The 25,660-nt window shown below is 32.2% G+C and overlaps 3 protein-coding genes and 1 non-coding gene across 6 annotated transcripts; 2 read left to right on the top strand and 2 right to left on the bottom strand.

Moving 5' to 3' along the window:
* The first annotated feature begins 4,552 nt into the window (after window positions 1-4,552).
* On the top strand, window positions 4,553-5,884 carry LOC114187574 (fatty acid desaturase 4, chloroplastic). Its single transcript, XM_028075850.1, has one exon. The coding sequence runs from the start codon at window positions 4,830-4,832 to the stop codon at window positions 5,748-5,750; it is 921 nt and encodes a 306-aa protein (XP_027931651.1). The 5' UTR covers window positions 4,553-4,829; the 3' UTR covers window positions 5,751-5,884.
* A 584-nt stretch (window positions 5,885-6,468) lies between these two features.
* LOC114187025 (vacuolar protein sorting-associated protein 22 homolog 1) lies at window positions 6,469-10,570 on the bottom strand. Of its 2 annotated transcripts, none has more exons than XM_028075126.1 (6): window positions 10,265-10,570; window positions 9,412-9,547; window positions 8,696-8,850; window positions 7,641-7,748; window positions 6,917-7,006; window positions 6,469-6,816 (listed from the first exon to the last, which is right to left on the bottom strand). In XM_028075126.1, the coding sequence occupies exons 1-6, from the start codon at window positions 10,424-10,426 to the stop codon at window positions 6,706-6,708; spliced, it is 762 nt and encodes a 253-aa protein (XP_027930927.1). In that variant the 5' UTR covers window positions 10,427-10,570; the 3' UTR covers window positions 6,469-6,705. The 2 variants fall into 2 exon arrangements, with proteins under 2 accessions (XP_027930927.1, XP_027930928.1); XM_028075127.1 differs by having other exon boundaries at window positions 6,469-6,807.
* A 3,282-nt stretch (window positions 10,571-13,852) lies between these two features.
* On the top strand, window positions 13,853-13,924 carry TRNAM-CAU. Its single transcript has one exon. It is a non-coding gene; the product is annotated as a tRNA-Met (tRNA).
* A 404-nt stretch (window positions 13,925-14,328) lies between these two features.
* Window positions 14,329-19,307, bottom strand: LOC114187133 (probable folate-biopterin transporter 4). 2 transcript variants are annotated; one of them, XM_028075266.1, is made up of 7 exons: window positions 19,057-19,307; window positions 18,586-18,713; window positions 17,930-18,151; window positions 16,705-17,151; window positions 15,752-15,949; window positions 15,528-15,665; window positions 14,329-14,803 (listed from the first exon to the last, which is right to left on the bottom strand). In XM_028075266.1, the coding sequence occupies exons 1-7, from the start codon at window positions 19,135-19,137 to the stop codon at window positions 14,542-14,544; spliced, it is 1,476 nt and encodes a 491-aa protein (XP_027931067.1). In that variant the 5' UTR covers window positions 19,138-19,307; the 3' UTR covers window positions 14,329-14,541. The 2 variants fall into 2 exon arrangements, with proteins under 2 accessions (XP_027931067.1, XP_027931068.1); XM_028075267.1 differs by lacking the exon at window positions 19,057-19,307 and having other exon boundaries at window positions 17,930-18,122.
* Between the last annotated feature and the right edge of the window lie 6,353 nt (window positions 19,308-25,660).

The following is a 25,660-nucleotide window of genomic DNA, read 5'->3' as shown; positions in this document are numbered from 1 at the left end:
CATGCATAAAACGATTCATTTATGTTACATTTCAATTATACCTTGCAATTACGCACCTTGTTGTAGATATTCTTGATTTCTTGTATCATTAAGTGTATATGATCATAAGAAGGTGATGATGGTTGAAAATTGTAGAAACAGAGAGAGTATTGGTGCATTGTTGTCTCCTTTTAGTCTTCTATTTCCAAAATGGTTGGTATGTTTCCTCATTGAATCAATAATATGCTATATCTTCATCAATAACTTGGAAGAAACCAAGATAGTATATTTAAATTCAACGTAATTTTAGTATATACTTTCCATACAAAGGTAAGAGTCCCTTCATGTGTTTTTGTGCATAGTATGTTCTTATAACATCTTATTTTAACATATCCGAATTAAATTAAGAAAATTTGGACATAAAATATTTTATATAATCGTACAAATCTACAATATCTACAGCTTTACATTTCTCCTAGTAAATGGATGTTATACATTTCTAACTTGTTTAATAATCTCCTAAAAACCTATATTGTCATAGCTTTGTTAAAAATATTGCTAGGTGATTTTCGGATCGAATATGTGACAATGCCATAATATTATTATCAAGATTCTCCACATGCTTCATATGATTATGTTAGACAGAATTGTGAGTTATGTCACATACAACTTTATTATCACAATTCAATCGAATAAAAAGTGCATGTGCATATCCTAAATCCTCAAGAAGTAGTCTGAACCATAAACCTTCACAAAGTTCAACTTTTGAAGTGAATCTAACTATAACTTTCTACCTCTTACTTCTCCATAGGGCAAGGTTATCTTTCACAAATCTAAGTATCCAGAGATTGATTTTCTATCATCAAGAGCACCTACACAATCTGCATCATTATAAATCATCGCATCTTTTGTAAGTGAAGTTCCTTGAACATAACTTCTTTACTAGGAGTAGTTTTTATATGTACCTTAAAATCCCTATGATAAAATCAGTATTTTTCACATGAATTATGCATGAATTGATTATCCACACCAATTAACTTATGCTAAATATGGTCTAATGTGAGAGATGCATCAATCTCCCTATAAAGATATGGTATCTCTCCATGTTAGTTGGAGTTTTGATCTTCTTCGATACACAACTTCAATCCTCCTTTAATTGGAAAACTTTGTTGGTTTGCAAGTTGTCATCCCAATTTCTTCCAATAAATTCAATGAATATTTTCTCTAAGAGGGATAAATACTAAAAATACCTAATCTTGATTTTAAGACCTCAATTCCAAGAAAGAGATCCTCACCAACACATCACTTATCCACTTCACAACTTTCATGTCAGGTGGTGTAAAAGTTTTTGTGAATAATTTTAAGAGGTTAATGTCAAACATAGTCTCAACAAAGGTTAATTTCAAAATTTATGTACATAAATTTATATTGGCCCATAAGGGGTTTGACGTAAATATTTTCTTATATTTACATGTTCTTTTCTCATTCTTATTGCGAAAAAGCACACCAAAACACTATTTCGGCTTAGGGTTTCATCTCTGGTGACGAAATGTTGCTGGTTTAGTGGTACTTTTTGAACAAGTCTTTGTCTTTAGTGATGAGCATCTCATGGGTAATACTTTTGTCTAATGGGTTTCATCGTTGAGGTTTGTTTACTAAAGTTTCATATTTTTTTTGTGACTATGATTGTTTTTGGGGAACTCAATCATGATTTTGCATGAATGTCCTTTTTTGTTGTACTCCATGTTTATCAAAATCGAACATTGGTTTATCTTTTTACCAATGAAAAAAACTATAATGGAATGGATTTTTTTAACGTGTTTCAATTTTTTGTGTTGTGTATCATGTGAATGGTTTTTTTCATCAAGTTGAAGAAGAGTTAGTCATTACCAAAGTCAAATTTGAAACAGAGGTTGGATCACTTAGGAGAAGATTGAGTTGTATAGGTTGAAGAGGGTACTTAAGTGAAGGATGAAATTCTGCTTCAATATCATTGAACATATACAAATCAATCTTCTTTCGGGATGATCCAATCTCTATCTTAAGTTTGGTTTCTCTATTCACCAACTCTTCTTCAACTTGGTCAAAATCCTTTGTTTCATAAGAACACGCAAAAGTGTAATGTTCAAAAAGTGTTCATTTCATTGTAGCTTTTTTATTGGATGTAGAACTTTTTATGTTGATCCTCCTAAAAAACTAACATAAATTTATGTTGATCTTTGATAAGATTTGATGTAAATTTACATTAGTTAGTAGTAGAGTGTGACATAAATTTACATTCTTTTTTTAACATCACACCTTCGTCGTGAAACCCTAAAATAACAAACATAAAAAATAATTTTTGTACTAATACCTCCATCTCGAATTCTTTTATATGTGTTCATTTAAATCTTTGTAACTATTATATCATCAACATAAACAATATATGCAATTCAATATTAAGTTTAAATAAAAGAACAATTTTTTAAAAGTTACAAGCATACGGATAAATCATATTTGAAAGCATAACTTCAAAATGAAGAAATTGTGCTTCTAGATATTACTTCACTTTGAAATTTCTTTTTTTTTTCTTTCGTATTCAAATCGAGCTTCATATTATGATATTGTGTTTTTCTTAAATCATTATATGAAGTACAAAAATGCAGTACTAAAAATTCTACATGATATTTTCTTACAAATTTGTTAAATAAATTTTTAGGAAAAGACTTTTTTCTGTTATTTTTTTAAGAATCATAATTGATAAGTAATTTTTTTGTGGATAATTATTTCTTACAAAATTATAAAATTCGTAAGTATTTCTTACAAAATTTATTGTAAAAAGTGTTTTATACAAAATATTTTACAAAAACAAATTGATAGCAATTTCCTACAAATTTTTTTTTCATAACAAAATTTATAAGTACTTATTATGAAAAAAAAATTCAAAAACATGTTTATTTGTGAATAACTTTTATTATGTGTTGCATATACATCAATTCTTTCATGTGACGTAGGTCGATGCAATCAAGTTAGAATCAAATTATTATAAAAGTTTATGGCTAGGCCTTAATGTTGTAAGAAGAGTTGTGAGTCTTTTTTTGTGTTAGAATTTTATATGTTTCATAAATAAAATTAAAAAAAAGTTCTAAATAAGAAAAGAATTCACATATAAGCACAAACAAAAATTCAAAATAAAAAATTAATAAACTAAAAGTAAAAACGTGCATATATGCATAATTAAAAATAAATAAAAATGGAAACTTGCACATATGCCCAAGCTTAAAAGAGCACATTTTGTAAAAAAAATCATGTTTTGGGCAACGATTTCTAAAAGAAATACACAGCTTCAACAACACAAAAATAAATAAAAATTCAAACCGAAGTTTGAAATACAATTTATCCATATTTCTGTAATTCTTAAAAATTTATCCATTTACATAGATTTAACATTAAATTGCACCATTTTAATAAAGTTATACATGGTGTATATCTTCTTCTTCTTTTTCTAACTGCACAAACTTTTCATTTGTGCTAAGTTGCCAGTTCCAAGCAAATCAAATGTTATATAAACTAAGAAAAATAAATAAATAAAATGTTGTAATGATTGGATTAGGCTTATTTATTTAGATAACTTCTCTCTATAAGTTTTTTTTTTAAATCAATCTTTTTAAGAACTTTTACATATTCATCAAAAGTTAATTTTAGGCTAAAATATATATTTGGTTCTTATTTTTATTGTGTTTGTTTAATTCGTTCTTTATTTTCAAATTTAAAAGATAATTATAATAATATCAATTTTAAAAATAAATATATAATATTTATAAAAAATTAAATTTGCTCTCAATTTGACACGGACAAAATTGTTCCGTTCTAACAAAAACTGAAACTAAATTGAACAAAAATAACAAATATAAGGACTGAATTGAATAAAAATAACGAATATCGAGACTAAATTGAACAAAAAAAAATTATACAACCACAAATTGATACTTGACACTGACATTAACATGTGACATAATAATGATTTGACACATGGACAATTTCTTTGAAATTAAAAAAAAAATTTAAAAAAAAACAAGAGCTGACACATGGCATGTACGGTTCAAAAATGTTAACTATTTAAACACCCTTAGTGAAAAAGATCAAAATGACCAAAATTTGACGAAAATGAGAATTTAATTGAATGTAGAACAAAAATGAAGACCAAATTGAACAAACACAACGAAAAATAGGAACCAAATGTGTATTTAAGCTTTAATTTTATTTTTTTCCTTTTATTTTACTTTAAAATAGTTAAGTAAAAAGCCACTCAAACATCTCCTTCACGAATTATTGAAACAGCGAAGTGAAGGTCCTCTATTTTTCTTTGACTAATTTAGTATAAGAAGATGCTCGTACAAAGTTTTATTCGTGGAAGAAACCATCCTCACATGTCTATCTTTATTTCTAAGTTATCCTCAAAAGAAAGTTTTGTAAGTGGACAAAATGGTGTACATGTAATGTTCCACACACTTCAAATTTTCCACTTGTGTTAGCCACCCAACCACACCATCTAATCAAATAAATGGACCACCAAAAAATAGCAATTCTTTTAGTCCAAAGCATCGGAAATTGCTCTACCAAGCTTTTTGGCTCACAACAAACGTAGAGGGAAAATTCATGGCCAAATATGTGACACAAATTTTATGTAAGTTTCTTTGAGAATTCAACAACACCACGAATCCTTCTTTCCCACCACATCATTTAGTCTTCTCCTACTTCCACAAAACCAGAATTTCTTCCCACAACCACTATTGAGTACCTCCAATTTTTTTATATCTTGCTCTTTCCCACTGAACAATTTGACTCTTCTTCATTCTTCAACACTTCCAATGTATTCCTTACCCCAACACAAGCATACACCAAACTTGCACCTTAAAGTTTGCAAGAATAACTCACCATTTCACCCATTTCGGGTGTATTGTTCCGCCACTTCTACCCCCAAATCCAATGTCAAGCCATTGGTCATTGAGCCTAGACTCGTGCCTGTGGTACCAAGGGTCATCACCACCATCGATGAACATCGTCCAATGAACAATGACACTGGTTTGCAATCAACATGGTCTCATAGAGCATGGGTGACAATTGGGTGCACAACTTTGCTCATTTCCTTGGGAGAGTCTATAAAGGGTGCAATGGATTCGAACATGTGGGTTGAACCGATTATAGCAAGTTGGGTTGGTTACATTTTAGCTGATCTTGGATCTGGGGTTTACCATTGGGCTATTGACAATTATGGTGATGGCTCCACCCCAGTTGTTGGAGCTCAAATTGAAGCCTTTCAAGGTCATCACAAGTGGCCTTGGACTATTACCAGACGTGAATTTGCTAACAATTTGCATGCTTTGGCACGTGCAGTGACCTTCGCTGTGCTTCCTATAGCTATATTTTGTCATGACCCCGTTGTTCAAGGATTTGTTGGAGTGTGCTCAGGCTGCATCATGTTCAGCCAACAGTTTCATGCGTGGGCACATGGCACGAAGAGCCGGCTTCCGCCACTCGTGGTGGCGCTGCAAGAGGCCGGCGTGCTCGTGTCACGGTCCCAGCATGGTGCACACCACCGGCCACCGTATAACAACAACTACTGTATAGTGAGTGGAGTGTGGAATGAGTTTTTGGACAAGCATAAGGTGTTTGAAGCCATGGAAATGGTATTGTATTTTAAAACTGGGGTTAGGCCTAGGTCATGGACTGAACCTGCCCCGGAGTGGATTGAGGAGATTCAGACCTCTTCTCAAATTCAAACCCAATGATGTTTATTCTCTTCTCCATTAATTTCTAAATGATTTATTGTACACATGTGTCTGAATGTGTAGCTTTTGGCTCGTGTAATTTACACTATATTTGAAAGGTTAAATATATGAAACAAGGGGATGTTTATGTTGTTTCTTTGTGTCAGTTTATTTTAACGTGTGATCTCTGGTTGCAGGTTGAGCCAATGGTATTAAGTATAAATTGTTTTAGTTATTGAGAATGTTTTGATGCTTCTTAGTTACAGAAGTAATATGTTTCACTTTGTTTTATTTTCAAAAACTTGTACTAAAAGTAACAATTGTTTTTCACTCTGTTTCACTCTAGTATAAAAGGGGCTTTAGATAAAAACAGAACTATTTTGAATTGAGGTTAGTAAAATTAAATGATACCAATTAACTATCGCAATTATTATGAAATTAATTATTTATTTATAGTTAACTTGAGAGATAATAAAAATCAAACTCACTCGATTCTATTATATCATTGCGCATTATAAAACATATTAGGTTCCATTTGCAATGCTTTACAATAGCATGGAGTTATTTGTCATGGAATAAACGAAGAATATATTAAACAAAACTAATCATCATACTGGTTTGCAAACCAGACATTCTAAGCACAAGTGGGTCATAGATTATTGTGCTGGAACTGGATATAGGTATGCACATGATCAATGCTTCCATAATTTTAATAAGTGGGAAAAATGGGGAAAGAAACTGAACATAATCCAATTAATTGTACTGCATTTATGCAAGCACCGTTACAGAAAATGAAGTATATATTTCCAGTTCCCAATCACCATACATACAAGTGTACACTAGATTAACATACAACTAATCACATTTTAGGACAGAATTCAAGAAAGCAAAAGAAATGATAAAGCCAATTTTGAAACAATCTAAACATACACCGGCCTCTAAAAATCAGACCAAAGTTTCCTTTCCACTAAATTTATTAGGAATCAACTGCTGTTGAAGATGAGATAGGAGACACACAAGGAAACCAGTACCTCCGTCTACCATCTCTATGGCCATCATCAATCATAGCAAGTCCTTCCTGCATCAGCTAACAGTGTTTCTTTATTGTATATGATTTGAAATTGGAGTGTGTTAATAAGTTAAGAGAAAGGAAAAGATTTTTCTTGTATAGTTTTTGGTTATCTTACATCAAGTAATGTATCGAGGGCATCAATGGCTCGGCCAGAACTCCAAGATAATCGTCTCTCTACTTCATCGACTGTCACAAATCCTTGAGCCTGCAGTAAAGAAAATGTTATGTTCAAATAGCAAATGATGCATAGCTACTTTTGCTACATTAGATAAATGAACAGAGGAAGTCTTTTCTTCACAAGTAGGAAACCAAGTGCTAACTAATGTCTAACAAATTAAACCACACCATGCGTCAAGTTTCTTGACTACATGATAAATTTTGGTAACAAAATTAAAATTAAATCATATAACCCCTCACCATTGAAAACATAGATTGAAATTTGAAATAAAGGATCATATATAAATTATTAGGGATTAAACCTATATTCGCCGAGTGACAACTTCTTTCTTCTATTAATAGTAAGCCACAGATAATTACATGTTACCAGACAGAGTAAAGATGAAGTCCATAAGCAACTTGCTCTTTTGTAAGCCAAAAGAGAACATCAACCAACTAGTTTGGTATCATCCTATTTGATTAAGCCACTCAAAATATTCAGTCTTATCCTCAACAAGCAATTAAAACGCAAGATCAAGTAAGTTCACAGGCTCACGGCTCTTAGAAAACATGAAAGAACAAGTAAACAGTGATAACACCTTAAAAATTAAACCAAGGTCATAGACGTGAGGATCCAATGAAAAAACATATACATAATCCAAAAAAGAAGAAATAGTTGTTACCTGGGCAAGTTCTAGAATTTCGTTGTGGTCTTTGTTCAACTCAGTTGGAACTGAACGAACAAGTTTTTTCTTTCCAACAGTAATTACTTCAAACCCACTACCCAACACCTGAAATTTTGGTTACACATCAGTGTGAAACACCGTGGGCTCCAAAAGGACACATGTAATAAATCTCTCAACAAGTAGTGTGTATCAAAGGTGTTCCAGAAAAATTATAAAAAAGGAAAATATACAGCTCAAACAGACATGCACTCCACAATTCAAATGCTCTTCCAACATACACATGCAAGTTAGGTTCACTGTGTATAATTTAGTTAACCAACCATAAGAATAGTCATCTTTTACTGAAAAAGACACAATAAAGATAAAGATTGGTTAATTATAACGCTGGCGTCTTTAGATAAGCACCGTGATCCATTATGGGATATTCAGTAAATAGTGTGGTTGCACAGATGCTAAGACCTTGTAAATATAGTTTTTTTCTTTTTCCAAAATGACTTATTATCTAAGAAATACTTGGAAACATAAAGACCAATAAACAATAGTTGTTTATCTTCTATTCACAATTCACACATTTAAGGAAGAGTTTTGTCCTATAAAGTTTCCCTATTTTACTCAAAGAAAACAGAAGGTCATTCTTACAACTTTGGGCCATATTTCCAGCAAATCCAAAATTATTAAAATAAGAGGATTCCTCCCACAAGTAACCCTTTCACATCCCAAAATCTCAATTTCCCTGTTTACCCCGAGCATTATGAAGTTTCTTATGCTTTCCTGATACACGTGTTTGACCATTACCATTTGTGATTTCTGCTCATACCATCATCGAGTTGTCCCAAACTGAAATGTTGTAAGGCGTGACAACAGTTAAAAGAAATCAAGTTATGGTCAATCCTGCTCTAAAATTAGTAGCATGTTTACATTGAAAAATGCATTGATGTGCATACATATGGGATAACAGAAACCTTAAACACAACGATTTTTGAGTTAAGCATACATTATCTATACAAAACTCATAAAAAGTGATAGTCATAATCTAGTTTATAGGCAACCACCTTCAGCTTACTAATAGCTCGCAGGCAATCATCCTCTGAAACAACTCCTCGATCACTTTTTCGTCTCTGGCGAAGGAGATGGCAGAGTTCCTGCAGGTTGATCAATCCTCCATTATGCACTCTAGTAGCCAAGCAAATATCCACTATTTGAACTCCTGTCTAGTCAAGTAGCTTGTCTTAGCATACATACTAAGAAAATGGTGAAGATAACAAACTTGGATTTAAAGTTAATTAAAAGTATAAAATCAGTACCAATTTATAAAATATAAAAGATAAACACTTCAATAATCATAAGTTTGTCACACGGTGAATTAAAATGTTTTGTGAATAAAACCATAATAGCAACCACCAGGAGATAAATGGGCATATGCTAAATACAATTCAGATCAATCAAAGTAACGTGTTCATGTGCACTGCTAAGTATGATATGTTTGCATATATCAGATAGCAGTTTTGATAACAATCTTCCTGATGCTAAGTCTGCTTCCCTAAAAGTGAACTTGGTAAATAGGATGACAAATTCAGGCAATCCTATTGTTCAAAATTCTGAATAGATTCAGACACTACAAACTCTAGCATTGGGGCTCTTATCTATTATTTTTTTTCCTCAGGTATTCTATGCTAATTATCATAATATAATAGAATACTTGTACATACAAGATCCATACATACATATCAAACTTATTTCAAACAAGGTTAAGAAATATATCACTAACCCAGTTCATAATAGAAGTCACCAATTCCTAACAGCTCTGCCCAGAAACCCTTGTTTGAGGCCAAGGGATCCACTCCAACTTTAGCACACATCTCATGAAACTGTGATCTGAATGCAGGGTTCTTGCGTATGTCATTCTAAAAAAATAATTCACCCATTAGAAACATTAAATTTAATCTAATTGCAAAATAAGTGACAATTAAAGTGATATTTCATTATAAGGCCCACACTAGAAACCATGAACAATGTGTGTTGGTACTCATTAGGTAACCACAGCCCCAAAGTTTCAAGGCTATCATATTAGTCAAAAACGCCCTTTAAAAGAACTCCAGCGACAGCTAAGTCAGCAATCAGCAAGCAACATAGCTAAAATATTTCGAATTCCTCTTATTCCTACGTCCCCCTATTAGAGGATGAGTTATTAGCATTTCTCAACTTTTATAAAAGACAGTCAACAAAGTCAATGCATTTTATAAAAGCGAATTTACTAAGAGTGTTGGTCCTATTAGAGGTCTACATACTGTTATCCTAACCGAAGAACAGAACCAACAACATTTAAGTTTGTCCTCTATTAAGTACCTAAAAACATCAAAAGTAACTCCTTTTCCACTTAAACCATCCAGCTCTAAAAACCCAAATGAAACAATCTGACACACAAATGACAAATAACTTGATAACATATCAGACAAATTATACAATTCAGAAACTATACCAATTATATCAAGACAAAAATGAAAAATAAGCACCATGTGCAGCATAAAAAACCAAGTCATCATAGCACCACAACATGGCTTTCATTGTCCACAATAAAAACCAAGGGTAAAAAAGGTGGGGTGAAGAAAAAAAAAGAGGACCTTGTGTTTGCGAGCGAAATCTTCGAGCTGAGAGCGAAAGGTGGCAAGCTGCTCTTTCATCAAATCCGTTCGGATCTTCGCGACATTTTCACCCAACAAACGGAATTGGTCCCTTGCAGCAGCATGCGTCTGCAACCCTCCAATTCCTGGTCTTCTTCTCATCTCCCTTTATCCTTCGCCGAATCGTGATTCCAATTTTATGGCTTCTAACAAATTGGGTTTTCTGGGTGCAGATTTCGTTGATCAAATTTAGAAGGAAGTAACGAATCTGCTTAGAGAAAGAATCATAATAACAATTGAATATATTTTTATTTCTTTATATTGAAAACGGAGAGTTTTATTTTTATGTAATACATTTTTTCTTTAAACTTTTATTCATGTAAAGTTTGAAATAATAAGTTTTAAATATTTATAAAATATATAATTTTTTTCTTTCTTTCTTTCTTTCTTTACAATTTAAATTAGAGATTTTAAGTCCTAATATTCATTTTAAAATGTATAAAATGATACATATTTTAAGAGTATCACATTAATAATCAATATTATTAAAACCAGGGAAAGTAGTGCGCTTCACTTTTTTTTTCTAATAAAGATAAAAAAAATTATTATTATTATTATAATTTTTATAATTTTATTGTGAATAGTTTTTGTTTATTTTAAAGGTAATTTTTTAATTAAATAAATAGTTAAGTTTTGAAAAGGATTAAATAAATAAAAAAATTAATGAAATAATTACTTTAATTTAAAATAAAATTATTTAAAGAGTAAAATTGAAAAGTAAATATTTACCGTAAAAAGGGAAATTAAGGTAATTCAATGTATATATAATTAACAAGTATCAATAGATTAAAACAAAAAGTAACACTTTTTTCGTTTTAGAACAATTAGGAAGAAAGGAAAATCTTATATGAGAACTAAAACTAAAATATTTTTATTTTATAAAAGCTAAAAACATATATGAAACTTAAAACTAATTATCATTAGAAAAATATTTCAAAACCATATAAATTAATTTACAATAATACATATGATGCATAGTAAAATTAAAGCTTAAATACCTTTTTGTCCTCATTTTCGTAGGGTTTGTTGCGGATGGTCCTCATTTTGAGAGAATGTTTAAAATCGTTCTCATTTTTACCTAATGTTTAAAATGGTCCTCATATTCAAAATTGGTGTTTTATTTGGTACTTTTCTATAACGCCCTTTAAATCATTAACGGAGCATTGTGAAATGATTTAAACGGCGTTACAAAAAGGACCAAATAAAACCGGAATTACGAAAATAATGATCATTTTAAACATTCCGTAAAAATGAGGACTATTTAAAACATTATGTCAAAATGAGGATTATCCACAATAAACACTACGAAAATGAGGATCAAAAAGGTATTTAAGCATAAAATTAATTCCTAAATATAAACCAGTAATGTTTTTTCTATTTTTTTAGTTAACTTTTATATCTAATTATGCAATAATATATAAAAATAGTGTTTTTTATACTCTATAGTTTCATATATTTTATGAACTTCTTTGACTTTCTCACAATATTTTTAAAGATAAAAATACAAAGACATTTTAAGCTCATATGCAGATAATACTTGGTTAAAACATTAACGTTAACAATAAGGACGAAAACGAAATTTAAAATATAACCTTAACTTTATCTTCCGACGAGAAATTTAACGATCTCATATTTAATAGTTGAATTATTTGGAATTGATTTCTCTTATTTTTAAATAATTAGTTTTTTTTAAATAATTATTTTTTTTAAATAATTAGTTTTTCTTAAATAATTAGTTTTTCTTAAATAATTAGTTTGTATGAATTAATTAAAATATCTTAAATTTTAATTTTCTGGTTTGGATAAAACAATTTAATTTCTATTTTGAGAGAACTTAATTTTATTTTTAAATCTAACTTAAATTAGTTCGACATTCAATTTAGTACGACTCGTCTTGACTTTTGATTCAAGTCAACTCAAGTTGATTTGACCTTAAATTTTTGACCTGGGTTGATTCGATTTCGACACAAGTTGAATAAATTCAACCATAGTCAATTTGACACAAGTTGAATCGACTCAACCTTAAAGTAGGCCAACTCGACTCGATCTCCGATCCATGACGACCAAGTTGTACCTTTAGCCAAGGCCGACTCAGCTCAAAGCCATATTGTCTAGACCTTCTGTCTGGGTTGACTCGACTCATACCAACTCTAGTAGACCTGCGACATGGGCTGACTAGACTCAACTGGGCCAACTCAGTTTAGAGCCATAGTCTCAACCTTCGGCCAGGCCAATTTAGTTCGACCTTCGGTCCAAACCAACTCGGTTGTCCTTAGATCCGGGTGCACTCAGCTCGACCTTTGGCCCGAACTGACTCGACCTTTTGTTTGGGTAGAATCAATTGTACCTTCGACTTAAACAGACTAGGATCAACCTTCAATCAAGGCCAACTAGTCTTTTCCTTTGGTTAGACCGACTCGACTCGACCTTTTGTCAAGTCGACTCAACTTGACCTTAGTCTCGGGCTGACTTGGATCGACCTGTTGTCTAGTCTGACTCTGCTTGACCTTCGACTAGGCCGACCCAACTCAACCACCAAATTCAGCTCAAAGCAATCTAGTCCCAACCTTCGGCTAGGGCCAACTAGATTGCATTTGGGGCTCGGGCAGAATTGGTTTGACCTTCGATTCAAGTTGACTCGTCTCGACCTTCGTCCCAGGTTGGCTTGATTTGACCAAACTCTACCTTGGTCTCAAGCTAACACGACTTGACCTTCTGCTCGGGCTGGCCCAACTCGATCTTTGGCTTGGGCTGACCCGATTCGACTTTCGACTCAGATTGGCCTGACTTGACTTGGGGCCTAGGCTGGCTAGGCTTGACCTTCCTCATAGGCCCAATACAAATAGAAACCAAAATCACAAAAATATTATGTTTGCATTTGTCAACCCAATATGTTGGCTAAAAAAAAAGCCCAACCAAATCCAAATACAAAAAAATGTGTAATTCTTTATTTGTGGTTGGGTTGGTGAGCCAACCCGACTCTCCACGGATTCAACCTGGATAAGCCGGGTTCTTAGTAGACCGAGTCAAAAATTAACTAGTACTGAACCCAAAATAAACTAGATTAACTCACGAGTTCTGACCAACTTTGACAGTTTCTCATAAATATTCTAAATATCGAAAAACTAGTCCTTAACCCAACTAAATGAATATTTTGTTTAATAAATCTCTTTCGAATTTTGTCCGAATATTCTAAGTATTAATTAAAATAATACATTATGTAAATGAAATATAGTGTATTGACTAATAACATTCATTTATCTAATAAAACAATATATTATTTTGCAATAAGTTCTTTAATATTTACATTTAAAGTCATTATATTTAAAAATTAAAAGAAATATATGTATTTCAAATTAAAAGTGTAGAAATAAATATGTGATTTAAAAATCATAAAAACAGAACATATGTATAAAACTGTTATAAAAAATGATGTGAAATATTTAAAACTTACACTCCATGCTCTTATAACTTAGTCTTAACACTGATCTATGAATTTATTAAAGTATTGATAACTTATATCAACAAATCAGAGTGGCGCAGCGGAAGCGTGGTGGGCCCATAACCCACAGGTCCCTGGATCGAAACCAGGCTCTGATAAAAACGAGTGGCTTCTGCTATTTTTTTATTTTTTTCATTTTTTTCTTGATTTTTCACACTACTGAACTGTTTAACCTATTTCACACTTCTGATAATACCTACCTGTTGTGGTGCATATAATGTGCATGTTTTATCAATTCAATTGTTGAATTATATATTATATTCATTGTTTGTTTTAAATTTTATGAAAATTGTTAAGAAAAATCATAAACTCATATTTCGTATTTGTATATATTTTAAGAACAAAAGTATATCTTCTTAACGGTGAGCTTTTGAGACTTGAACAAAAATGAGAAGTGTGTTTCAGCAAAATGCATTCAGATGAAAACCATTTTGACAGATTATTATCGAAAACCAAACTCATTATTCATCTACAAGCTTTTAGGTAAAATAACGAGTATGAGTATCAACCAATCACCTTTCCAAATTTTCATGTAAAATGGCCTTGCTGACCAAAATTGAAGTTCAATAGTATATACAATCACTATGACCCAAGTGTGTGTAAACCAGATTAACATGTTACCCTCATTTCTTCTGAAACTTCTCCGTTTACATGTGTAAACTATCAACTATGGTAGTCCTAGAATGTCTAATGAAGTTAAGCAAATGGTCATAATCTATGTTGATGAACCAGTAGCTTCTTTTGGTATAAGAAACAGAAAAGCAACTGGGATGAAATTGCACAAGGAACGAATTATGATGCCCAAGAGAAGATTGTCAAATGATCCTGAATCAATGTTCAACACAGAAGCCAAACCAGCACCCAAAAAAGACCCTAGTGTGCTTCCCAAGTTGTTTATTGACATGAAAAGGGCAAATAAAGTCCCTTCAATTCCTGGAGGACATAGTTGTCCAGATAAGATCAGGAAAGGCATAAACCTGCAGTTTTTTCCAGAAAAAATTATGGTTAGGAATTGAAACTAAGTTTGTAACTCAAAAAATGGTTCAATTCATTGTGACTCCAGCAGAAAAAACATTTACACTATCAGTGTACTATAGCAGTTGAATACCCTTTCAGATCCTTAAAGTGTATGTCGTCTTTTGTCTAATATAAAATCTATTATTCACATTAGTCCCTTGAATGGATGGAGTTAATTAACTCTTAATTTTTTGGCATGGGATGTTATATGGCATGTCACCTTCCACCATGTCTTTCACACGAGTGTCAAGTTTGCAAGGACCAAACTAAATTATAATTAAAATTAATATTTAATGATCAAACAAGCTTCTCTTTTTCTTTGTCTTGAAACTAGACCTTCTTCTTCCTTTTTCTTCTGTATATTCTCCCATTTTTTCTTCTTTCTTCTTCTTCTTCTTCTTAATGTTCTTGTTCTTCTTAAAATCTTAATAAAGCACACTCATTTTCTTCTTGCCCCTTCCTTTTTCTTCATTAACGAATCTTATTTTCAGACACTGATTTTGAATTTCAACACATTGAGGGACTAAACAGAAAGCCCACACTACTTAGGATCTGAAAGGGTATTCAATATACTCAAACTATATGCATATAATAACAAGTTTTTCAAGTTTATAATGTTTTTCTTGGACATAATTTTCACATATACAGCCATATGCATAAATAAAAAGTGAAGCAATAACTAACTTGAATTGATTGACACCATCCGCAAGAGCTGAGCCAAAAAGCACCATAATCTTGTCTGAGATGCCAAAGGCAATATTTTTCCTAGAAACCACCACAATCTGCAGAAGACTCAAGAAGGCCAACGCAATATGGGCACACCTGTTATCAGGAATGAAACCATATCAGTATGTTAAATATTCATAAGTTAGCCATCCACAAAAGAAAAATAATCCTTAGTTTCTTACATGAGGATTTTTCGAAGGGTCATATACTTTAGGAAACGATTATAGACGAAGGTTCCCAGCATAAGTCCCATCCAACCAACAACCTTTGCAGTCCCAAGGAAAGATGCTTCTAACTTTAAAACCTCCGTTTCAAAGTAGAAGATGACAGTTGAAAGATCCGGAATGGTAATGTGAGCAAGGAAAAACCAAGACATAGGTCTGCCCTCAACAACATACGACAAAGATTATTAGTGACCAATGACCATGGCATGACATAAATTAGCTTCACTAGGTAAGGCCTTACACACAAACACACACATGCAGAGGACTATAAAAATGTAGAGCATAAATATCTCATGTTTTTATTAGTGTTCTGTTAAATTACTTGTTAGTTTGTGTAGAAAAAAATTCAGGTTACCAAGTGCAGATTACTTGGTTCATTAAATATTGTGGAGTTATTAGGTTCTCCGTTTCCTAGATTCTTTCCCATGCATTTCTGTATATAATTCAGGGTACCTTATATTAGACATTTAGGATAAAAATGGTATCAAATGTTCAGTGTTCTTCAACAAATCATTCACCCAAACTAATTCATTCACAGTTCTGAACCATTGCAGAAAATCATTTGATGGTAACATCTCTTTGTTTGTAGAGTCAATAGGAAAAAGTGTGCTAGAGAATTTGTAAATAGTACTCCACTTCTTTTAAAGATATAAAGGTCATGCATGATCTGAAGAAAGATGGAGATAATTATTTTAATAGGCTGCAGTTTACATAAGTAACCTTCCGTGTCTATGTAGTTAGATGGTTGCAGAAACTAGGGTGAACATATTTAATATCCGAAGTACCATTTTTAAGAAAGAGGTAAGAGGATTCAGGTTGTAGATTTACTCAAACCATACAAATAAATAAACCACTCAAAGAATTGAAAATATTCACACCAGACAAAAACTATAAAATATTACGTTAGTTACCTCCAAATCATTGGCTGTCTAAATGCACGACACAAATCATAAATAGCTTCTTTCAAAGAATGGAACCACTTTGATACCAAGGAGTCCTCTTTTTTCGAAGTCCTTGAATTTCTGCTATTTACTGATCTCCCCTTTGGGTTCTTTTTGCCCTTCTTTCTTCTTCTTGTGTTGCTGTGGGACTTTTTCGTTAAAGGAATATCTTCATCTAGAGTATTCATATGTGAATCTGTTACAATTGAATCCTCTTGTGAAACTTTGCTGTTTAGTGAGTTCTCATCCACAAAACAGCATGATAATAACTGTATGCATGGTAGCACACAAAATAGAAGAAAAATAACATCTATCCGCAAATTGGATAATGCATATCCTCCTAACAAACTCCCACATATTCCTCCCAAAGCCATAGAAAACCATGATATTGACTGGAGATCTCCTGCAAAGGAGGCCCTGACCAACAAAGCATGAACTTAATCAGGCTGCAAGAAAAGCATTCAGAAATATTACATGAACAAAGATCATACTCCAGAGTCAAACCGAAGGTTATATACCAATATAAGATATAGAATATCCACCATTAGGGTTCAGAAACCCTCTAGGTCAAACCTTATCTATGGGTCTGATAACTGAACTAAGGCTAAGTTAAAGGTAAGGAACAAAAGTTACAAAATTAACTATGTACTGGTAACAGCCTTGATTAATCCATTATATTGAAAGATTGGAAATTTGTGTGTTCACAAAAAGAACTAACTATATATAATTCAGTTTCAGTGAGATGGATGACCTTCTAGTATAAAATCAATATAAAAGTTTCTTGCAAAAGAATACAAAATATTTCATTGTCTATTAACTTGAACAGGGTAGCAAACAATACGGAGTATAAAAAAATATGAAAAGCAAACACTCATTCCCTGTTCCTTTACAAAATTTCATTGCTTTCAAGTGATCAAGAATCAACACGCACACCATTGACATTAACATGTTCACCATTGATCACACAGTATTTGATTTTATCCTTCATCCTTGTTCTGAAGATTGAAAATTTTGAAAATAGGCAACAAATTTTGAACTGCAATTCTAATGTTCTGTGCATCTTTTTGTTTCTGCATTGTTGTTAATTTGTTGTTCCATATTTTGAATTACCAATACGTCTATAGGTTGGAATACTATTCAATATGAAGTTTGTCTGCAGAAAATGAGAATCAGGAACCTGTGATACAAAACATACCGGTCAAATCTTACTGCCTCGGCTATCATTGCATCAACAACAACATCCGCCATGGCTGAGCCCAAGTTTTGTGCAGTCAACAATACCATCAGGTGCCATGTTGAATCCCTCAAGCTTGAATTTAAGCCTAAAACCAACCATGGCACTAGGGAAAGCACAGTAGCAATCACTAAGTAGGGACTCCGTTTTCTTCCTTTAATTGGAATGCAATCAGAAAGTATTCTGTGTATCAGTAGCCAAATCAGATTGCAAGGAGATAGTGTAAAATTGATTCAGTAAACCAAAAAGGCTAATTAAACTGCAGCATTTAACAGTCAACACACTTCTGTAGATTGGAGAGGTACATAAAAACAATAGTAAAATTTCTAATGATGAAGTTACTCTTCACTTCACTCTGAATTAAAAGGTTACTCTCATTCATCCATAGTTTAGGATATTGCATTGTGCATCTATGTCACATTTTTTCCATTTGATGTAAATATCTTTCATTTTTGAAAACCTCAAGTTCTTGTTTTAATGAAATGAAAAAAAAAAAATACAAAATCTACTCTAAGATAGAGAATACATTAGTTTTGTAATTACTAATTTCTATGCATGACAAACCTTCCTCTGTGTATTGGTGTTTCTAATCAATTTGAAAAAGCAATGATCCATACCCATATAATGGTTTAATGCTCCATGGAAAAAACGCTACTGAAAACACAAATTGGGAAGCTGAAGGTGACAACTTCAGATTATCTTTAAGCTGGTAGGAAATCGCTGTCCACACAAAAGACCTAAAACCCTGCTTTAGTTAATTGAAAGGACAAAACAAAAACGCAAGACATTAGTTACCCTTATATAATACTATGTCATCATGTCACTCCAGCAATCCAATATCAGCTGGTAAAATCATAAAATAATCATTTCTCAGAAAACGTACAAAAAAACCCTGGTTCAGAGAAACTTTGTCCACAGAAAAAAGGACAAAAATGAATTGACCAATAATACCCATTTTAACAAAACCACAACCAAAACGATCAGAATGCAGATCTTACAGAAAAGGGGAAAGTAAAATAAAACCACATCAAATCCACGCAAAATTAAAAATTTAGATGAAAAGCAGACAAAGGGTGGAGAATTGAGACCTGGGTGAAGTAAATCAAGCAAATCAACCAAAGAAAGGCAGCCCCAAATGCAGCATTCAACTGCTTCGTCCATTGGATCATTGTCGACACAAAACCTCACTCTTCGGAACACTTTTTTGCTTGTGTTTTCTTGTGTGTTCTCAGTTCTCACTACGAAGATGGTGCTGATTCATTCGAGTGTTGTGTTTCAAAGCAGGAACAAGACAACAATTTCCGTTTTCCCTCCCAACGGTTTCAACAGGTCTGGGAGTTATTTATTTTGACGGTTTTGTCCCTTCCTATGACGGTTTGAATACGGCTTCAACGGGGTTATCTCCGTAATTTCGCTGTATGACTTCCACGTCCATGAATCGAACCAGATTTTGCCACGTTTACAACAGGGACCCACTGAAAATGACAGTGACAGTTTGACTTTTTTCTTAAAATGGCCTTTGATCCAATGTATTTGTATTGACTTTTCTTTTAACGTGTAAAAGTCAACTTCTCTCACTTTGACATGTTTTTTATTTTTCATTTGCACTGAATAAATTTTATTGATTTTTTTCTCTATAAGTTCATCTCAAAACAAAATTTCTTCAATTAAACATATGTTAATATTATTTACTAAAATAAATACGTTCATGTAAGAATTCAGTTATAAAAAATCAAATTCATAACGTGAAATAGTATAATTAATACTAAAAAATAAACTGAAATTCAACTTTTGAAAAACTGAATTTTCAACCGTGAATAATTTAGTTAAATGTTAGAAACCTATTTGGATTTCGGTTTTCAAAAAGTTGAATTTCCAATTATAATCAATGTCGTCTAACTCATAAAATTTACTCAGAATTTGATCATGACAAATTTTAGTGAAATTTTTCATTTTTTTTTCAAAAATCAATGAAATAAGAACTAAAAAAAATTGGAAAAAAAATAAATAAAAACCTCATGTTAACTTCGACCAATTTTTCAACAATGTTAACATTCTTTCATAATGCAAATTTGGCTTGTTGGAACCGAATTAATTGGGGAAAATTTTGTTTGAATCATAAAATTGTGTATTTTTTTCAGAGATATACACTCTTTTCTAAAAAGGTATTATCCACTTTATTTACCTCATTAAACATGTTTATTGCTCAATGTCGGAATCATGGAGCAGAATTTATGATCATTCTAAGATTAGTCAGAATTTAATTTTCGAAAAATTGAATATTGATATGGTCTTTCACCTTATTTTTTCCAAAGAAAACCGAAAGAAGGAATTTCTTAAATATGATTAATAAAATATAAAATAATTAATACAAAAAAATTTTAAATGACAATAAAATTAAATTCATATAATAATTTATTTAAATTATTCTATGAATATGTTTGATGAATAATATAAGGTAATAATTTGAAATATTAAATTCATGCAATAATTTATTAATTGTGACAAATTATAAAAACTTTACTTGTCTTGTTCGCATGTATCTATTGGTCAATTTATGAGGTCAATTTTTTCCTAAATTAAAAAAATAAAAGGACCGTTAAATGATTAATCAAAATTAAGTTACATAAAACTGAAATCAACACTGCACAATAAGAAAGTTCATATTTGGTCACACTTGAATAAACAAAGTAACGTCCCATTTAATTATTAAACGAAATTAAAAGACACGTCACACAAAAATAGTAATGTAGAGTAGTCATCTGGTCCTTAACACCACCTCTACAAACTGGACACACCACGATGTCAAAGGAAACCACATAAAAGTTTAACAAAATGATAGTAGGATAGTAAGACAGAGCAATACATGGGCCGTAGCCCTAAAGGAAACCCATGAAGAAAAGAAACATAAAGTCCAGCCCAGATGGTTAAGCAGCGGAATCGCCATTTCCTTGCTGACCGCGGGAACCTCGCCCATATGCTCCCATCAATTAAATTGATGATCATCGCAAGAAAGAAGAGCCACATACAAGACAACCATACAACAAACAGGGTAAGCTAGAGCCAACAACATTTTCATCATACAGTCAAATATACTTTCACCATCCAATATCCATAAAACAACCAAGCATGTTATGACTCTTCAATCAATACACTACGACTCGACTCGACTCATCCGAATACGTATAACCTGGTCGGATTCAGCGGATGCTTGCACTTGTGGTGGATACCTCTGTTCACCCCCGAGCTATGTGTTACGAGTGTTACGATGGATCAATTTTCCCTCACCACAAGGTTAGTCCTTAATGAATTTCAGGCCTCCTGCTACTCTCACCACATAAGTCAGTCCGCTCTAGGTGAGACTAATTGACTCCTTAAAGTGTCAGGATGCAACCGTACCTTGAATCCTTACTTAGTTATACAAATGGGGCACCACCATGGACACCCACTAACAGGGGCCATGGAATTACGTTCCGACCACTGAAGCGCGACCCTGAAAGTCTCACCTAGAGACCCCAAGGAATTATGCACTGACACAAACAAAACATGATCACACAATCAATTAGTATTCATCATGCAAGAATATATTCATTATGTCAACCTTTAAAGCCAATACCTTTCATGTTTCCAAATCCAACTCATTCCAACTCATCATAACCCATCTGCACATAGAATTCAACTCATCTCGTTATCATGCCTCTTTAATAATAACCACCTAATTTAGTTCACATGCCAAGTTCATACCAAACCCATCATCTACAAACCATGAATCATACCATGCATACATAACACTCTAATATATATATATATATATATATATATATATATATATATTCTCATCATAGACTTTATACTTAAACAAATACCAACCATCCGAGAGCAACAAAACAAACCAACCGCACACTGTCTCGCCCAGCCCCTCGCTCAGGCTGAAGGGTCTCGCCCAGGCGAGCCCCCCTTCGCCTAGGCGAGGGCTCGAAAAAGGGGCAGGAGCACACGCGGGATCTCGCTTAGGCGAGACCCCTCTCGCCTGGGCGAGGTGCTCGCTCGCTCAAAAGCCGAGCTGGTCACCTAGGCGATCTTTCGCGCAAAAAGGTTTTAGGCGAGTCCCTGTTCATCTTGCCTAAGCGAGACTGGCTCGCTTGGGCGAGATTAACAGGTCTCGCCATTGTTCTCCTGCAACAGTCGCACCCACCAATCCCAAAACCACACGCCAAAACATTTCAAGCACTCAGAACCTCGAATCAGCCAAAGACCCTCAACACGACCATAAAACAGTAGTAAAATGAAGTATACGAGTGGGTTCTAGCTTCCCTTACCTGGAAAGGGGATAAAAGGACTTTGGCAGCCAAGCGTGAGGAACACAACAGCTCTAGGAACGAACTACAGGGCTGAGATGAGAGTGGAACAGAACCAGAAAATGGAGTTAACCAAGACTCTTAACTGCAGATTACGAAAAAGTGATAAAAGGGAACTAGCATGAACTCGAAGGACACTTACATGGAGCAACGAAATCTCCTGGCTCAACGTAACAACGAAAGCAAAAACCCTAGCAGAGGGAGTTTGACTGCTGCGACTCAAGGTTCACTGAAAAGAGTGGAAGTATGAGTTAGGGCAACTAGGAGTGGCTTTATCTGCTGGGCCAGCCCTTAGGTCCACTTATAAGGGTAGCCCCTTTAACTTAAGGCAGAAAAGAAACATCAGATTTTTAATGGTCTTACAAACAACATTTCACATTATTATCAAGTGTTATTTTAAATTAAATGACTTTCTCCACAATAAGCCTATCAATACAGTTTTATTTTATATTTTTCATACAAAATATACTTGCAGATTATTTATTATTTTTTAACTCAATCCATGTAAACAAAAGTATAATTTGTACTTTATGCAAATAATTTAAAATTAAAATTAATTGTTTAAATAACGAAGAATTTTACATTTTTTATTTAACATTAACGCAGCGTTTGATAATATTTCAAAAACTATTAAACATAATTTATATGATATTTTAAAACTCGCAACTTGACTAACTTTTTAACGTTTATTAAATATTTTAATGATATTAAAAATATAAATCAATTATTTCATGTGCTACAATTGTTTCATGTTACATTTTAAAGTGTCAACTTGCTTTACATCAATCGAAGCATAAATAAATAAATGTATATGATGATGACCACTTTGCACATTGATTAAGAGTTTTATTTTTTAGTTTGTGAACAATCTTTTCTTTAAGTATGGGTTGAATAAGCGTTCATTATATTTAAGAAGGCCAATGGATCACGGGTATCTATCATTCAATAATGTTACTATAAAATAAAATATTTGGTATGATAGTAATTTATTTAATTTAAAAGAAAGAATGTGCATTATTTAAGTCCTTTGACAATACACATTTTGACAAGTTGTGTTATCATTAATCTAAAGTCATAAATGGTGTTCTAATTTTGTGTGATGCTACCAAAATATTAATTGATGTTCATGTATTGTAAATAATTGCTTGGAAGTTTCAATTGTTTTTCAATATCATGATTGAATTAATTAACTGTACATTTATGTTTGAAATATCTATTATATTATATTATGATGTTTCCAAACAAGTTTTTTAATAAATCTTAATTATATTTTCTTTAAAGTAGTAAATTACTTTATTAGACTAATCTAATGTGTGATCATAATAAAAAGTCCAAATAATTACAATTTTAGACACAAAATGTTATAACCGTACAAGAATAGTATTCCAACACACTTGATCTTTTGCTCATGTGTTAATTAAGATGACTGAAATAAGCCATAAAAATCAACTATCAATATTCAATTGGAGCTATAAATCAAAAGATCGTACATATAACTCAAGACAAATTAAAATTAACACTAATTTCGCATAAATGATCAAGAATTTTAAAAAAATAATAAAACATAAGTTTCTTCGTACAAGTGTTTTGTATGGCAAAAATTAATGGTAGCAAAGTGGGATAGATCATACGGACCGACTCACTAGGAAAAATGTGGGATTAACATTTTAAGCTTCCTGGCCTACTAAAGTCGAACCGCATAACTCATAGCTCGTGTGAGTCCAAAGCGAGACGGGGTGGGCTGCCACCTTCCGCATGGAGGCATCCTCCTTCTTTGTCAGTTCTCCATTCAACAGGGTTTCATTTTCCTCCTTTAACAATGCACAACTCTTTTTCTCGATCTCTTTAACCACATTCATTTAATTCTTCCATTTTTGTGTTTAGGTATGCAAGTCTTTGTTAAATTTGGAGAATATACATGATGATTATATATATTTGAAGTGACAAAACTTAATCTTAGATTAAGAAAGGGTTGCGATGGTGCAAGAAAAGTACAAAATTTGGAAATCGTGGGAGAACATTCAAATTGTTGTCAATATTTACCATGCATTTCAAATGTCAATCCCGATAAATTTTATGAATAAAACTCCTTCAGGTACATAAATTCAAATATTGGTATTTTTTTATTCTTTAAATTGCAAATGTGGAAAGTTTTGACTTTTATTTGTTAGATTTGTGCACTAGTACTACCACCTCTATATAGAACACAAACACCTTCAATATAGAATCGAAGTCTAAAATAAGGATAGATAGTGAAGCAAAATGTGAACTAACTTGCGAGCCTAAACGTATGCGGGACAGACCATAACATTCAACTCGCTTTTTAAAAGTGAGACAAACCAATCCAACTCATTTTGCGGATCAAGTGCAAGATGGACCTAAACAAGTCGGACCAGTCCATATTATCACCTCAATGAACAACCGTGGAACTAGACTCGATCGTTTTCATCTAATCAAAGTATACACAACTTACAAAGCAACAACTATACTAACAACTACAACATACTCAATATGAAAACAAATCCAATCATGTTTTATCATATTTGGATTTCCTTTCCGTGCATATATATTTAATTTAAATTATGTTTTTACCATTTTAATCCTATTTGTTCCTATCGCACCAATAGTTTTATATTGTTTAGAAAACGAGGTCTGAGACGGTTTAAATACTCCTCCCTCCTTTCATCTCCTAAAATGTCTTTTAAAGACAAAACTGTAACAGAAGACTCCAAAGCGAACAATACCTCGTATCATATCCCGTAGGATGACAATACCTCATATCCGGTGGGACTAATAACGAAAATTAGCCATGTAAAAAAATTTAAATTTCTCTAGACTTATATGTTTCATATTAATAAATTAAACATCATGTATATGTTTTCAAATTAATACTTTTTTTTCATATTATTAGTTTAATCTAATATATTTCAAATACATATTTTATATAATAAATAACTCTTTTATAGTAATTAAATTTAATTTTTTTAAATATAATATTTTCATATTTAATAAAATTCTCAATTACATGGTTTATTTTACCCTATTACTAGTTTATTTTTTCTTTCTTTTTTAATTGCATTATAACTTGTCAAAGTTGTTTTTTTACCCTATAACTTGTTTAATTTTAAGTTTTACTAATAAAAAAATATATTATTTTTAATAAATATATATAGTTAAACTACAATGTTTGAAATTATTTCTTAATTTGTAAGAATTTTATACTTTATACTGGTTTTTTAAAAATATGTGAGATGTTCATTTTAAATTTTTATCACAAATGATTAAAGTGTAATATAATTTTTGTCTTTTTAGTTTATGTTTTTTATTTTTTTAA

This window comes from Vigna unguiculata, chromosome 6 (genome assembly GCF_004118075.2).
Source record: "Vigna unguiculata cultivar IT97K-499-35 chromosome 6, ASM411807v1, whole genome shotgun sequence".
In the NCBI taxonomy this organism is placed as follows: Eukaryota; Viridiplantae; Streptophyta; class Magnoliopsida; order Fabales; family Fabaceae; genus Vigna; species Vigna unguiculata.
This window is presented reverse-complemented; position numbering and strand designations above follow the sequence as displayed.